Here is a 16,691-nt window from a genome sequence, read left to right as displayed (position 1 = left end):
GGATTTGGGTTGCTGACAGGCAGAAGTGGGATATTTGATCTACTAGTGGTGTCTGCTTTGCTGGCAGGTCACCATGAATAAATCGTTTCCTAGTTGTTCTTTAAGTTATATTTTCTCCTTTTAAAAATAAGTGGTGTTTTTCTATTACCTGTTTCTGTTACAAAAAACCAGAATCAAGACCTATGAGACAACTTCAGGTTGAATTTCAGGTTCTGACAGAAATTTGAAAAGTGTTTCTTTTTGGTATCTTCTAAGGACAGATTAAAAAATGGACTATAATACCACTTGAGTGTTTCTGATTTCAAAGGGGGGAGTACAGTATTTTGAAAAAATGCCTTCGCTTATAGATATGTCCACTAGAATGTTTAAAGCAGTCATCTGGATCCCTGGCTATCCGAAGGATGGGATCTTGGTTAAATAAAACTGTTTTAAAATTCTTGTTGTTGTATAAATGCGTGTTGCTAGAAAAGGAAACAGTCAAGAGTGTTGGACTGTGACTTGGGAGACCCAGATTCAAGTTCCTGCTGAACCAAAGGCAACATGGATCAGATGGCCAGGCAGTCAGTCACATTCTCTGCCCCTGACCTATCTCTTGACAAAGTGAGGAGAGAGGGAAACCATGTACCTTGGGGAAAACTCACCAGAGGAAAAGTGGGATATTAATGTTATAAAAATACCAGCCAGGATGTTTCTAATACCTTCCTAGAATAGTCTATATTTAAAATGATTAGCAACTTAATGCAATGTATTCTGTGAAACGATATCACCCATTGTGTTAATACCTTAATCCAATTGTATTTATTTAGAAACACATACCCTACATTTCTACTACACAATAGTGCTCAAGGCAGTTACTATTTATAAAATATCAAAGAGTCATAACAGTTAAACTGGCTGATGACCAGGAAGAGACAATACGGCATTTTGTAAAAAATCAATATTTGCAACAAACCTGTCTAAATGAAATCATTTTCACTGGAAACTATGAAAGGAACAGTTACATGAGCCTACCGGAAGTGTATTAAGCTGGGTACTGAACTCCTATGAATTTCTTGCACAGCTGCTGCATCTTGGGCACATATGTCCCTAGTTTTAAATATAGATTTGTTGTATCAGGGCAGAAGAACAAGGGGTAGGAATGATCAATTGTTATCTCTGCTGTCCACAGTGGTAGTTCAAGGTGACAGTCTGTATGTTGCAAAAAGGACTTCCTGAGACAACTCTTATTGCAGCCAGAATCATTTCACTTTTCAAAGCAATGTATGTACCTAGTCAGAAAACATCCAGCCAATTCTTACTGAAGAAGTACTTCATAGCACAAGTCTGAGCAATTTTATAGAATGTATGTTACTGCAAAGAAAGTAAATAATAACAAAAATGCTCCTTTCATCTTATTATAAATATTAACTCATGAATTTAGAATATCAGTACCTGTATTCTGCAGAAAACATAAATTTCAGGAATTAAGAATGGATTCTCCCCTTTCGTAATATTTTATCATTTATGTTATTTGTTGTTGCTGGAACTATCATGGAAAGTCTTTGAAATATAAAGATTGATAGGCATACTTTGAATAATATAATGATTTTGACATCTGCCAATTAGGTGCCTGTGAGGCTTTCTAGAAAATCAAACCAGATATCGATTCAAGTCTGCCCTCCAGTGGTTCAGAGGAAAGAAATTCCACACGATGGCCATAAGTCATTGCAGCAAAGTAACTCATATGGAACCTTCAAGACTAACAGATGCACTACAATATGAGCTTCCACAGACACACCACCCACTGCCTCAGATGCATGGAATGAAATCTGGGAGTGTCATATATACAGACACCACATGTGGCTAGTGGACAGTCATCATTTTGAAGTTGATAGTTCTTAGCAATTACATTAATATAAATATCCATACTTTAATTCTTGGCAGCCCCCTGCCCTTGGACATGGGATTACATGAATTCTTTAGAACCACATGAGTTCAAGTCCATGTGCTGTTCCCACTCCATGCCTCATCCTTCCCTACTGCCTCTGCCAGATCCCCCACAGCCTTTTGAAATATGAGCTACACATTAAAAAAGAATCTGTTTATACATTTTGCCTTTTACATCCACTCTCTTCGCTTTCCCGCTTTCAAAGTGATTGCAAGAGTATTTGTGGTTCCTATAAATGAGTGTTTAGGCAGTTAGCTAGATTGTGTTCTAGCTTACCACCTAATTTTTCTGTTGTCTTTTTCCTAACTTTTGGTAAATGTCTTCAAATTTCTGTCTTCAGATTTAGGACACTCCTTTATATTCTGCACATTCTAGCTGCTGACAAGCCTTCAAACCGTTTCCTAATTCATGATGTATTAAAAGATATTCTCTATTTTTCTAGAATTCCACAAACAAAATAAATACGAAATTTACATGGACACTTAAATTCACCCAGCTATAAAACAATGTTCTTTGTTGCTTAATCTTCACTTGTTAAAAATGTGCTCAGTTTCCTACAAGACATCTTCTAGTTGTGACTGATACTGGCAGTCCACACTCTGCTTCTCCTTTCTTCACCCTTTCAAATTCTATCCCAGTTACTACTGATTGATCTATAAAAGGTCTGCTCTCTGTCAATCCTTCACTTTCCCAAAGTTAATGCATAGGCAAAAACTATGAACTAGAAGTTTAGAAAAAGATGACCTATCCCACACCAAACGGACAAAACTTCACAGGTTAGCTTCCAAGTAAAAGCTTTATTAAAACAATAAAAGATCAAGCTTTCAACAATGAAAATGTCCTGTCATCTTCAGGATTAAAAACGGCATACTAGTTACATTGCATACAGTGAAATATACTCAATGTGATTACAACACGAGTTACTAAGTCTTTGCCCTTCCTCCCGGTTGACCACATTATTTCTAACACTTATCTCTAAAGATTCCCTTATGAGTCCCAAATTCCAAGAGTGTGACTGAAACAGCTTTTTTGTTTCATTAATGCAGAGACTATGCCCAGTTTCCCAGCCATGTTTTGCTAATGCAAACTTTTCTTTCTGACTCAATCTAAGATAGCGCTGATGTTCTTGGCATTGGATTTCAGCGTTTCTTGTCTGTCCTACATATGTCAAACCATGGAATCTCATAAACACTGGGGACCCTCAAACTACAAAAATCCTTCACACACTGCATACACTGACTGATCTTTTTAAAGGGTCTAAAACAGTTTTAATCTCAACCTACTTTAAAAATCTTTCAAGGCTCTTAGTTACCATGCTGCAGTAGGGCAAAATAGCAACACCCCTTATCAGGTCCTCCTCCTTGTCTTTCAATTTCTCCCCCCTCCCACCTTGAAGCATTCTGGAAATATCTTTCTAATCGTAACCATTCAAATGAAACATTTGCCTCAAAAACCCCAGTTCTTTTTCTATATGATCTTGATCCGATACGGTTCTTGCTTTGTGTATTAACACATACATCACTGAACGTTTTTGCACTGGATAATGACGACTAACACTGCTCATACAGAGATTTGTTTGAGTTGGTTTTCTATATAAACCTCTACCCAAAGAACCATCTTTATTCCTATATCTTGTACTTTTCCATGTATAAGATTACATTTTTTCTAAAATGTCTAGACCAAAAATTGGGGTGTGTGTGTGTGTGTCTTATACACAGGGATAACAGGTTGAGAAAACCCCGCAGTTGCACAGCAAAACTGCTGATACCTTGTCTCTACAGACTTCTGCCCAACATACTCTGTAATTTTCAACACCAATGGGCGGGGCTCCACCTCTCCCATGTGCGACTTCATCCCTGTGTGCCTGTGTGACTCTGCCCCCCCCTGCACGCGGGGTTCCCTCATGACTGGAACCTAAGGGGTTGAATGTGATCAAGGAGGAAGAACGCTGTGCGGAAGGAAGCAGAGACACATGCACGCGCGTGCCCAGCTTAGAGAACCTTGCATCCACCAAGGTTGAAGCAAGTTATATGCCCACCATGGAGAGTGATGCAAAATTTCATCTTTAAAATATTACCTAATTACCAGTACTAAATATGCCTTTAGTATTTGAATACTTTTTTAAAAAAAGAAATGTGTTCTGTTTTATGTTTAAAATATTGATTTCTTAATGTTGGGTTAGAAAAGCAGAGGCAGCCTTATACATGAGGGTGTTTTATACATGGAAAAATACAGTACTCACACATCCAAAAAATGTAATTTTCTCTTTTAGAATTCAGTGAGGAAAACCAAAGATTCCTCCTATTTCCAAATATGTTTCCCCAAAATTTATCTACTTACTACTGGTCTCTATGCTAACTGATGCCATTAAAAAATTAACTGATTTCACTAACAAACTATTACTAATGAAATTATAGGTTAGTCTCACCACAATATATTATTACTTTTAGTTCAAGGAAACAACTGAACTGCTGAATAGGTCAGTGATTTAGGTATCTGGCTGCAGATCCAGAGGTTGGGAGTTAGATTCCCCGCTGTGCCTCCCTGACAAGGGCTGGTCTTAATGATCCATAGCATCCCTTCCACCTGTTACATCTCCTATGTCAGCTTGTTGTTGTGTACAATTTTAAGCACTGTAGCCTGTCTCAATGTTCCTTCAGATAGTACCATTTAATTTTGTTTAAAAAACTGAATCGCAATTGTAAGCATTCTTTCTTTTAAATTATCTTCTTGTAAGCAAAAAAAAAAAAAAAAAAAAAAAAAAAAAAAAAAGTCGCCAGTCATCCTATAATTCATGCTGCCTGCAAAAAGACAAATAATGGTGCAATGAAATCAACTGCAAGATGAATTTTTAAGCATTTATATGTAAGGGTTTGTAATTCAAAACACATATAACACTGAAGACTTGAAGTAACATAAGTTATGTTTGTATATTAGTGCAACTCTTCTAAGATTACACTGTAGGTAGATAAGAAAACAGATGAAAATGGCTAGAACCTGTTGCTTAGTATAATGCGTCACAATTAGAGTAGGCCCAATGAATCAATGAGGATTTGGTGAATCAACTCATCTACAAGTTTCAGTGACTCAATGGGACTACGCTAGTTGCAACATGCTGTGCTAAGCAACAGGATTTCAGCCACTATATTATTTTCAAAACTCCTTTCAATACCTGCACTCAGTTCCTATGCTTACAATTACAAAACCAGCATCCATCAGGTGTTAATATTTGTTGAAGAAAGCTACATTAAGATACCGTATTTTCCGTGTTTAAGACTATACTTTTGTCTAAAATCTTTAGACTAAAAATTGAGGGTTGTCTTATACACGGAAGTAATCTGAGGAGGGAACAAAAACAAGTAGAGGGGAAAGCAGGGATCAAAGTGATCCTTTAGCGCTTTGATCTCTTTCCCCCTGCACTTGCTAAGACCCTCTTAGATTTCTTAATTTTGGATTAGAAAAGTGAGGGGTATCTTATACATGGGCTGTCGTATACACAGAAAAATATGGTAACTAACAGATTCCTGAAAATTATTTTGGTTAAAGCAACTGCACCTTGTATATAGCAGTCAGCACAGGTCCTCCATCAAGACAAGCAAAACTTTGCCTGTCCTATAGCCAGACCTGAAACTAGACTCAAATAGATCTAGATAATCTGTCTCATCCAGTAACTATTGGAAGCAGTCTTAACCAGAATGGAAGACTACAAAACAACCAAGTTCTTTAGACATGGAAGTGTCTCTAAGGCTAATTTTAAAAACTGAAACAACTGCAAAGGCAGGTGTAAATTTAAATCTACTTGTTGCTACTCTGGCCTCAGAAAATCCTTTAATTCATCAGATTTGTTCACCACACTCAGTACATGTTTTTCATCCTCGGCCAGGTATTTCATTCAGTATAACATAGCTTAAATATGTTTAGCTAGTCATGTGCTTCAACGTAGGCAATATACCTTTCCCCACAGTAAGACATCACGATGATGTAAATCAGGATCTTCTATTGTAGAATCTACAGGAAGAAAAGGAAGGCCAAAGATAGCCATTTTAAAAGGAATCCTGCATATCTCTATAAAAGATAACAAACCTTCACACCGACTTAAATATTTAGAGCACTGGTTCCCAACCTTGAGTCATCAGATGTTCTCGGACAACAACTCCCAAAAATCTTGGCCAGCAGAGCTAGTGCTGAAGGCTTTTGGGATTTTTAATCCAAGAACATCTGGTGATCCAAGGTTGGGAACCATTGCTTTAAATTATCAGTGGTCAAAATGAATTTAATACAGGTAGAAGTCTTTCTTTAAATCTTAGCTTCAATCAACAATAAAACAGCATCTGTCAAAAACATGAGGTGCTACAATTTTTGCATATATATTGTTATGTAATTGGCCAGTTTTAAAACTACTATCTCTCCAATCTTTCTAAATTTACTGTTAACTGCTTATGCCAGATTTTGGTGAACTGTAAGAAGCTGTGCACACCAAGACTACTGTGCTGTAAATAATGTATTTCTCTAATAGCTAAATATTATCCTCTCAACACAGGATTAAAAATGTGTTTCAATGGGGTTTTTAATTTCGCTTTACAATGTTTTCGCTTAACGGCGATTTTCCTGGAACAGATTATCATCATTAAGCAAGACACCACTGTATTCGAGAGGGCAGAGATAATGAAGAAACTTAAATTCAGGGTTGAGCCAGCCTTTTATACTACATTAGCTGAAATCTTGTTGCTGTAACATATGCTGAGCAAGACTAATGAAGTAATTAGCAGTGATGACTTCTGAGAAATTAAACATTCTGACTTCACTCAGACAGCTCTTCCGTAATCCTTTTCATTGCTGGTAAGCTGTGGAAGCCACCAGATGGGAGATGTCAGTCTTTAATTATAGCAAATCACTCCTGGATCCAATGGCTTCCTTGCAATGAAAGGGACTACGCGAGCTTCAGGAGAGAAGCTGGAAATTTTTAATTTTTAAAATAAAGTCACCATCAATCTTACAAGGTGCAGGTTATAGCAAGAAGTGCTCTCAGAATCACTTCTCCCTAAAGAGAAAATGATCTTGGGCGAGAAGTAACTATAGGTGCAAGCAATCACCACTTTTCTTACCTGAGACACGTCCTTTAGCCTCAGAAGTGCGTAGTCCTTGCTCTGTGGACAAGCTCGACCTGAAATAGAGCTTCTTGCCTACTTAACAAGGCAATCAACCATTGACTGTGTGCTTCCTTAGATAGCACAAAAGACTGGCTAGGTAGGATCTCTTAGTTATAGTAGCAATTAGTGACCTTTCCAATCTCCACTTGTTTTAGGTGCAATCCTGCTGTTCAAGAGACAAGCTCTTTGTTGAAGGATAATTGTTTTATTAAGAAAATTAAGTACTTCCATTAAAATACAGTTGTAGCTTAAAAGCATAAAGCATAATCATATCCAGTTAGGTAAAGGTTCCCCTTGACATTTAGCCCAGTCACGTCTGACTCTAGGGTGCGGTGCTCATCCCCATTTACAAGCCATAGAGCCAGTGTTTGTCCAAAGACAGTTTCCATGGTCACGTGGCCAGCGCAACTAGACACGGAACGCCGTTACCTTCCCACCGAGGTGGTACCTATTTATCTACTCGCATTTTTACATGCTTTCGAACTGCTAGATTGGCGGAAGCTGGGACAAGCAACGGGAGCTCACTCTGTTGCGTAGATTCGATCTTACGACTGCTGGTCTTCTGACCTTGCAGCACAGAGGCTTCCGCGGTTTAACCCGCAGTGCCACCACATCCAAGCAGTTACCATGATTCAAATAAACTTACTATTCCTAAATTAAAATAATAAAAGCTAAACTAACTTAAGTAATCGTTTGGCAACATTCTACACTGTAGCATCTAGAGAAGCTGGGCGAATCTCTCCTCCCTCTCTTTCAAAAAGACAAACCTCTTTTTTCTCACATTCCACAACACCAGCCATCAACCATATATCACATACATGAAACAACCATTTTTCTACATGTCTCTGGACTACTTTCTTTCTGACACTTCCAAGCTGTTAACCAATTAGGATCATGAGGGCGTAACAGAGTTCACCACCCCTATTCCACAGGAGATCTTGCAGGTGCCTTATCTCATTCCAATTAAGAGGTGTGGTATCCGGTCTTCTCCTCAAACCTTGCTCCTTATCTTGGTGCCAGGCAGAGCAAACTTGGAACAACAATCCCATGAGAACATTTCAGTGGTTTATATCCAAACTATACAGAACCTAACAGACTCCATCTTTGTATGACTACAAGTCCCAGTTTCCTTCTAATTCCTGACAAGTGCTACATAAACTTTCTGAATGGGAGGCCATTAGTGATGGGACTGTACTCTGTACAGACAATAATGCTATGAAATGGGAAAGACAATAGGAGAGGAAGAACCAACATGAAATGGACTGATCTATTAGCAGAATTCACCACCTTTATTTTGAAAGACCTAAGCAGGGATGTTGATGATGGGACCTTTCAGAGATCTTTAACTCAAAGGTTCTGGAGGGTTTTGAATCACTTGTATACTTGTTTGTTTTATGTCTACGTTTGATGTTTTTACATATTGCAGAGATTGTGTGGATCTGGACTGTAAATGTCTATGTTTTTTCCCTATATAATTTGGTGTAAAGACTGTAACAATAAACTGTACTGTACTAACTCACAGGGTCACTACTTTTGGATACCTGATGGTATATAATAACTAAGCATGGGAATTTAGCCTGTTTTAGACTGCAGCTCCAAAAATCCACCAAAAATTCCTCCAGACAGAATCCTTGGAGCTGAAGGCCAAAAACAATAATTTAAAGAAGAGCTTTTTCCACCTTCTTAAAACAGTAATTTAAAGAAGAGCTTTTCCCATGTGGCCCTCAAATACCATTACTGTATACCGTACTGGCCTTTCAGGAAGATGGAAACTGCCCCCAATAGTGCCTGGAATTGGTGCAAAGATTCATGGGAGTCTTATCAGGCACCCAATGAAAATGGGATGGATATTTTCACTGTCTATTAGCCAGTACTGTATCTCAAAGAATTACCCATTCCATACTCTCTTGGCACTTTCTCACATGGAAGTGAGAAAATTCCTCCTTAAGCTACTGTTTTTGGGCTGTACCTCCCAAGATTCTGCCTGGGTATATTCTCCGAAAATCTTGCAGCCCAAAAGAATCTAAAGTCCCATCCCTAATAATAAATGTCTCTTCAGTAGTCTGTATAAGGGCTTAGCAAGGAAGTGAATTAATGAAAGTAGAATAACCCCTCTCTATATATTTGAAAACAGAGATTCAGACTACACTGCAATTTTATTTATATTCATGCTAATCTAATCTTATTTTAGAACTGCAGAGCTAAAGTATTGCAAAATATAACTCTTTTCATCCGGGCATGCACACTGAACTTCAGTAAAGAAAGGATTAGAAAAAACCCCAAGATGGTAGCTATTCTTCTTGCTGCAGCTGAAAAATACTCCAAAAAGGCTTTCTTAAAACCATCTGGATGGACCACAAAATAGCAAATGAGAATGAATGGACATGAATGCAAAATGAGACACATATGGGCAAAACTGCCTGTTTTATATATATATAAACATAGCTAGAGCTGACTGTGAATGCTCAGGAAAAAGAACTTTGGGTTTTACTGTATCAGTAAAAATTTAAAATAAAATGGAAAGATCTGCACCAAGTCTGGGTAGTTAAATCCCTTTTTTATTCCATAAATAGTTTCCCTTTATTTTTAATTTAAGTATTCTCACAGAAGCTGCAGAGGGCAGAAAACATCTACGCTCACATACAAAGCTAAGCCAGAATTCAGGAATACTAAGGTTTATTATGAACCATGTGCTACATATAGCCCATTTGGCTTCTAATTCTCTAAGGCAACTGAAACCTTAGGGTCATCCAAATGGGGGCTCACAGTCTCTTACAAACCACATTCACAGAAGAAGGTTCGTTCTTCCTTCATAATTCCTACCAATGGAGCAACAAACCAGAAGCCTTATTCCAGTTGACATACTAAGCTTTCAACTGCTTGCAAGTTTAACCACTGGCATTAGTGGGAGGAATTAAATAGAGCAAGTGTGTGTATGCATACAGCTTGTGAACAGGATTCTTCAAAATTCTGGCATTCTGTTGCCTGCAAATCAGCCAGTTTCAGAAAAGAAAATTAGCTGGTCTGTTTTATAGACCATCAAACAAAGATACAATTATGTTTCATCTCTAATTGTTTTATTCATATGAAATTTTATCAGAATCTCCTTTTGGAGATCATTAATTTATAGAGTCATTATTAATCAGAAAAAAACAAAGAAAAATTAAAAATAAAGACAAAAAAAGTTGTGGCACCTTAAAGACTGATATATTTTAATGTGAGCTCTCCAAGTCTGAGGAAATGATTTGTTCACAGAAGCTTAGATTAAAATATAGCAGTTAGTCTTTAAGATGCCACAACTTTTTTGTCTTTTTATTTTGCCTGATATGCCAGCACAGATTAACTGGGCTACCTCTTCTAAAACTACAAAAATCAGAAGCAGTTTGACAGCAAACAATTTGAATAAGTTAACATTCCTACAATTTTTCTATTGGTATCTAACAACCCGCAAAAAGAAATTCTGGGAAAGGGATTGGGTGTATCAGAGAACGTTTAAAAAGCAACTTTCTAAGTACAGTACTTCAATTAAATCAGATATACACAAAGTGCAGCCCTTCAAATGCTGTAGGACTACAAATCCCATTAATCCCAGCTGGCACAACCAGTGCTGAGCAATGATGGAAGTCACAGTGGAAAAGCACCTGCAGGCTTACACTTTGCCTACCATGTGGCCAAATTAACGATGTGGAACAACTAGGAGGCTCGGCTGGATGAAAGCTCTACCTCCAGGGACCACATCGTACTTTCTAGAGTGACAAGGACAAAAGGCGGGGGTACTGTGGGATCTCTTCATGCCGGATTCGGCCTTCTCTCAAACATCTGGCTCACCCTTTCCCCCTGCCAACTTAACACATACACGTTAAACAACTGTACTAGAAGGAATACGCTTCTTTATTCTGTACCGAACCTCGAGGACGGTCCTAAAAACGCTTCCGTGTAAGTAAAAAAAGTGAAACCCAACTTTAGAGTGTCGTCACGTGGGAATGTTAGCTCGCGTGTTTGGCGACAAACCTCAGGAGTTACTTACTGCTACTACAACGTACTCAGCGCCGGCGCCGACACGCTTATTTCGGCAGAAACAACAACGGCATTCCTGCACTAGAGGCGAAGGGCGGGAAGGCACAGCTTTTCCTTGCACCAACCCCCGTCCTTGTGTGGGAGTGACGAAGCCAAGCTCCCCCGCTGCCCCTCCGCCCTTTATCGACCCGTTCCTCTCTCCCTCACCCCTCCGCCGCCCTCCTTCGCCGCCATTGCCTCACTTCCCACTTCAGGCACCACGAACCGCAGAGAAGCGAAACGTCGTCCAGGGCAGCCCTTGCGCGCATGCGCGGTAACGTGAGGCGCGGCGGCCTCTCCTGTTCCTGCCTTCGAGCGCCAGGCTTCTTTTTCTCCGTGGCTTCGGGAACGTCGCCGCCGCCGCCGCCATGCCGAAGCTGAGCAAAGAGGCGAAGCAGCGGCTACAGCACCTTTTCAAAGGGGGTCAATTCGCCATCCGCTGGGGCTTCATCCCCGTCGTGCTCTATCTAGGTCAGTCCCGGGGCTGGCGGGAAGGAAGGCTTCTGGCTGCCGCGGGGTCGAAGCTCGGGTAGAGAGAGCACTTCCAGGGCGCCCGGCCTGCCCTGAACCGAAAAGCAGAGGCGGGCCGTGAGGGCTCGGGTGTGTCGTCTTGAGGGGCTCCGTTAACGGCTGTCTTGTGGGGGAGGGGGAGCTCCAGCGTGTGGGCCCGCGGCGGCGGGTCTTTTAAAAAAAAGGCCACGTGAACGGTTGTGAAGCCTTTGCATGGGGGAGCGTTGGTAGTTTCACGTGTTCGGTTTTCCGCCCCTCCTCTGAGAGTTGGGGAGTTCACGGAGGCCGGGTTGAGAAAACGCTGGGCGCAGCCCCGGCGTCTCCTGCCTCCGTTCCCCTTAACCCGAACCCGCTCCCATCGTTAGCGCCGGTGCTTCTCTTTTCGGGTTGAATTTACAAGAAAGACGGAGCTTGAGAAAGGGTCGGGGTTCTCCCTTTCGCGGAGTAGGCCGGCTCCTTTATAGTTACTTGTGAAAAAGCCACTTGTTGCCCAGACGCATCCAAATGAGGTGGTAGGGTGAACGTACTCGTCACTTATTTATTTATTTATTTATTTATTTATTTATTTATTTATTTATTTATTTATTTATTTATTTATTTATTTATTTAACTTATATGCCGCCCACTCTACCCAAAGGTCTCTGGGCGGCTTACAACGACTAAAATTCAACTAAAATACAATAAGAGATTAAATGATTAAAATACAATTAAAATTGTCATCAGGACCCACAGTTGATGTTATTTGAATTAAAAGCCATTTGGAACAGGAAGGTTTTGACCTGGCCCCGAAATGTCATCAGCGTCTGCGCCAGACGAATTTCAGTCGGGAGGGCGTTCCATAGTCTGGGGGCAGCTGCCGAAAAAGCCCTTTCTCTACAAGTTGTCTCTCTTACCTCCTTGAGGGATGGCTCTTTCAAAAGGGTCCCCTGGCCCTTGTGACTGCAACCCAGATACACACCTTTTGGATGCTCCTGGGCGTTAAAAACTACACTCTGCGACAGGAAGCCTAGTGACTCAAGGAGTGAGCCGTGGCCTAGGCCGCTGTGGTCCCTTATATTTTATGTTTTCTCTTGTGCTCAGTCATGGTTCTGAGGAACAGCACACAAGGAACCATTCAGGACTAATAATCCTCTGATGGAAATGGCATAGGCCAGTCACCCTGCATCATGTTTTTGGTTTTAATAAACAAATTATAACCCATAAATTAGCATCAGTTCTTCGGCAGTCGGCCTTTATGGTCCAGCTCTCGCTTCCATACATCGCTACTGGAAAAAAACATAGCTTTGACTATGCAGACCTTTGTCGGCAAGGTGATGTCTCTGCTTTTTAAGATGTTTTATAGGTTTGTCATCACTTTCCTCCCAAGAAGCAGTTGTCTTTTAATTTCATGGTTGCTGTCACCATCTGCAGTGATCAGGGAGCCCAAGAAAGTAAAATCTGTCATTGCCTCTATATCTTCCCCTTCTGTTTGCCAGGAGATGATGGGACCAGTGGCTATGAGCTTAGTATTCTTATAATATTTGTAACATTTATAATATTACATATTACATAGTGCTTATTTATTTGGTATGACAGATATTGCTTCCTCTATATTCCTTTATATTCATAATGCATAACTGGCCCTGGTACATTTTATTTGTATCTTCATTTCTGTCTGAGGCACACATTATGAAGACCCTGCCAGACCTATCTTAGTTTACATATTGTTTCTGTTAGACTTCAGGCTGACACTGCCTATATATGTATATAAGCACTTTGGCCTCTTTTAGTTTACTTTTTCCTTTGAACTGAATCATACTTCTGCACACAAGGGACCATTCAGGACTGTTGTCCTCTGCTGGAAGTGGCATAGACTAGTCTGTCACCCCCAAATGCTATCCTGCATCTGTTGAAAAGGTGTAATTATCAGCTGCACCTATAAAGTTATTTTCTAGAAATCTTTGAACATGCTGAAACATTTTGTATCAAAGCTGAATGCTTGCAGCTCTCCATATACGGTATTAATGGAAAGCTAATGATCTTAGCAACCCTCGCCACTGATTATGATGTTGAGGGCTTGTGGGAATTGAAGTGCTACGTATGAATGTCATACTGAAAACATACTGGTCAGAATGAGTATATTACTGAATTTTTAGTGGTTACATTTTCATCTTGTCATATGACAAGATTAGTATCTTTCATGTTATGTAAAAAAGCAATTGTGGTTTCATGATATAAATTAAATTTGTATTATTTTAATCAGGTTTCAAGAGAGGTGCAGATCCTGGAATGCCTGAGCCAACCCTTCTGAGGTATGTTTCAAATTTTAATTGTTTTACAAAAATAATACATGCTGAAGGAAAGAATGGAAAATATATTTCTGTGATTAGCTTTGCGGTGATAATCGGAAATTTAGGCTGGCATCGTATATTTCAGAGATAGAACTTGTGACTCTCCAGTTGTTGAATTCCAGGTGACATCTGACCATACTTAGCTTGGCTGGCGGTGAGGCATGGTGGAAGTGGAAGTTTATCAAAATGTGGAGGATCAAGGGTATATCATTCCTTCTGTAATCATAATTATGATTACCTGAGAAGAAGTCCCATTGAACATACAGAGACATACAGTGGGGCCTCGACTTACAAAGTCCTGCAGAGGCAGAGGGCAGCTGGGATGGCTTTGGAAGCCCGGCAAGCCGAAAGCTGCCCCAACCTCCGCGCCGGGTGCCGGTTTCCCAGGCTTCCAAAGCCGCCCCTGCTGCCCTCTGCCTCCTGTCCCCGCTGCCTCCGCTGCTGCAGGAGGACTTTATTGTTGAAAATTTTTTGTGATTTTTTTTCCTTTGGCCGGAACCGATTAAATGGTTTTCAGTGCATTCCTATGGGAAATGGTGCTTCGACTTACGAATTTTTTGAGTTACGGCCACCGTTCCAATATGGATGAATTTCATAAGTCGAGTCACCACTGTACAGTATTTCTGAGTAGAAATGTAGAATTGCATTGCAAGACTTACTAGAAGACGTAAGACATAGATAAGTTCCTGTATTCCTCTTGATTAAGAGACAAAGACTTGATGTGACAGGTTGTTTTAAGTGAACCAGTGACAAAAGTAAATTTTTTGTCTGATGATTGCTGACATTAGCACGAAGTAGTGTTTCATTTTAGTGGAGAAAAGTCTGCCTATGGGAATTTGCTTGTCTGTAAGAATTGGTAACAATGGAATGTATAAACGTCTGTGTTCTTACTATATTAAGCACAACTTTTTAAAAGGTAGTTTATGTTATTGTGGTTTGGATTATTTCAACAGCCCAGTGGGAACAGTTTGCTCAATACTTCTGACCTGCTTCCAGAATCAGAGATTTCACTAATATTCCTCTTTCCCTGTCTTTCATTTCTTGTAGTCTTCTTTGGGGCTGAACAATTTAATGAAAACATTTTGGAAGCCACAGTTGAAAAAGTGTAGATTCCAGAAGCTGGGAAGGACAATTTTGGTGACTGAGCTACTGACCAGCTGTTTCCTGATGACATAGGATATGCTTACAACATGATGGAATTTCTTTCAGTTTAATTTATTTGTCATATTTCATTCACTTTTGTCTGAATAAATGTTTTTTCTGAAATCATTTAACTGAATAGCAAGGTTATTTCTTCTAAGTTATTACACATGCTGTCTCCTTTGCCTTATTTTCTACACTTGGCATGCCACTGTATTCGCCTTATCTTTGTGATCATAAACAACTGGGCTGGTCAGTTTTCATTTCAGTGTTTGGTTAGGCAAGGTCATATTGTCAGAAATGAAACACCACTAACAACAAATAAGAAAAAATATGTGGTATGTGCCTTTGTTCATCTTCAAGATCTGCATATCACTGTTAGTTCAGTACTTTCTTGATTGACTTTTAGTTGTCTGTAGAACAGACTCTGCCCAGCACTGCATAAATACAGCAATGTGGTTATTTAAATAAGAAAGAACTAGCAGTTGCAAATGCAGTAGCACTTTCCACAGCACTGCATTGTGTTTGGTGCCAGTTTTCTTACATATTGAATTGAACCAATCGCTTTAGGACAGGTGTGGAAAAAAGTTTTAACTCTGAGATGCATATATGATGTGAGGTCCAGGGTATGTTTGTATACATGCACGCTCATGTGCGCACACACACAGAGACAGACAGTTACCTCGATGCATAGGAATGGGTAGGTTCAGAATCCTTTGTCGGCTCACTGAGTTTAGTTGTGTTAATCCCCCTACAGATTTCTATTTCCCCACTATTGGCAGCAGTACCAAAACTGATTTCTCTATTGGGAATCCTGAAAAGACGATGCATTTAGAATCTCTAGTCTGCCATTTTCTAATCTTGATCAGAATGGATCATAATTGTAATATACGTGGAATGGTTGTGGTTACGCTTTCTGTCCTCTGTAATCACTGTCAGGATTCTAGATTCTTATCCTGGTGTTGCCAACAGTGCTCTTGTTTTGGGTTTCTGTGTGGGATTGTATCAGTTTTGACTTCTGTATTTTTTTGTTTTGTTCTAATGCAAACCAAAGAAATGAACATGTGAGTATCAAAACTTTTTCAACTGCAACCATTTTCTGAGAGAAGGGTTGCATTTTCTGACAGAATTGCAAGGGTGCCAATATTTTTGGCCATGACTATATATACAATTCACTCTCTGTGTTGTCACTGCAGCTTTTTGCAGAGGATTCCTCAGTGCTATCAAACCTACTGACCTTTATTAGTACTGTACCTTCTTTATCTTCTAATTGTTGTCCTTCTGACTCTTTGGATGGAAAAGCCTGACAAATGGATGATTGGATCTTACACTGCGCAGAATGTGTTGGAGAATGCAAGGGAGATGATGGTGTTGTTGGGGTTGCAGAAACAGAATCCCATGTACATAATAAACCATCTGGTAGGTACATCAGTATAGACACAGTTCTCATGTGTCTGATCTGCCCTCACAGTGTGAACCTGGTTATATGTGCTTGCTCACTATGTCCTCCTTGCTGCTTACCATGAGGAGTTGCTGTCAAACCCCAGCCCATTTTTTAGGTATGCCTGAGGAAACTGT

At 39.9% G+C, this 16,691-nt stretch overlaps 1 protein-coding gene and 1 long non-coding RNA gene across 2 annotated transcripts; one reads left to right on the top strand and one right to left on the bottom strand.

The window, feature by feature from the left end:
* Positions 1-2,704: 2,704 nt before the first annotated feature.
* LOC140708145 (uncharacterized) lies at positions 2,705-11,193 on the bottom strand. Its single transcript, XR_012088303.2, has 2 exons — positions 5,880-11,193; positions 2,705-4,728 (listed from the first exon to the last, which is right to left on the bottom strand). It is a non-coding gene; the product is annotated as an uncharacterized LOC140708145 (long non-coding RNA).
* A 161-nt stretch (positions 11,194-11,354) lies between these two features.
* On the top strand, positions 11,355-15,242 carry TOMM7 (translocase of outer mitochondrial membrane 7). Its single transcript, XM_020781210.3, has 3 exons — positions 11,355-11,604; positions 13,886-13,934; positions 15,021-15,242. Exons 1-3 carry the CDS (start codon positions 11,502-11,504, stop codon positions 15,034-15,036), a joined length of 168 nt encoding a protein of 55 aa, XP_020636869.1. The 5' UTR covers positions 11,355-11,501; the 3' UTR covers positions 15,037-15,242.
* The last annotated feature ends 1,449 nt before the right edge of the window (positions 15,243-16,691 follow it).

Source organism: Pogona vitticeps, chromosome 6, assembly GCF_051106095.1.
Source record: "Pogona vitticeps strain Pit_001003342236 chromosome 6, PviZW2.1, whole genome shotgun sequence".
Taxonomy (NCBI): domain Eukaryota; kingdom Metazoa; phylum Chordata; class Lepidosauria; order Squamata; family Agamidae; genus Pogona; species Pogona vitticeps.
The sequence above is the reverse complement of the archived record's forward strand: the minus strand, read 5'-3'. Positions and strand labels throughout refer to the sequence as shown.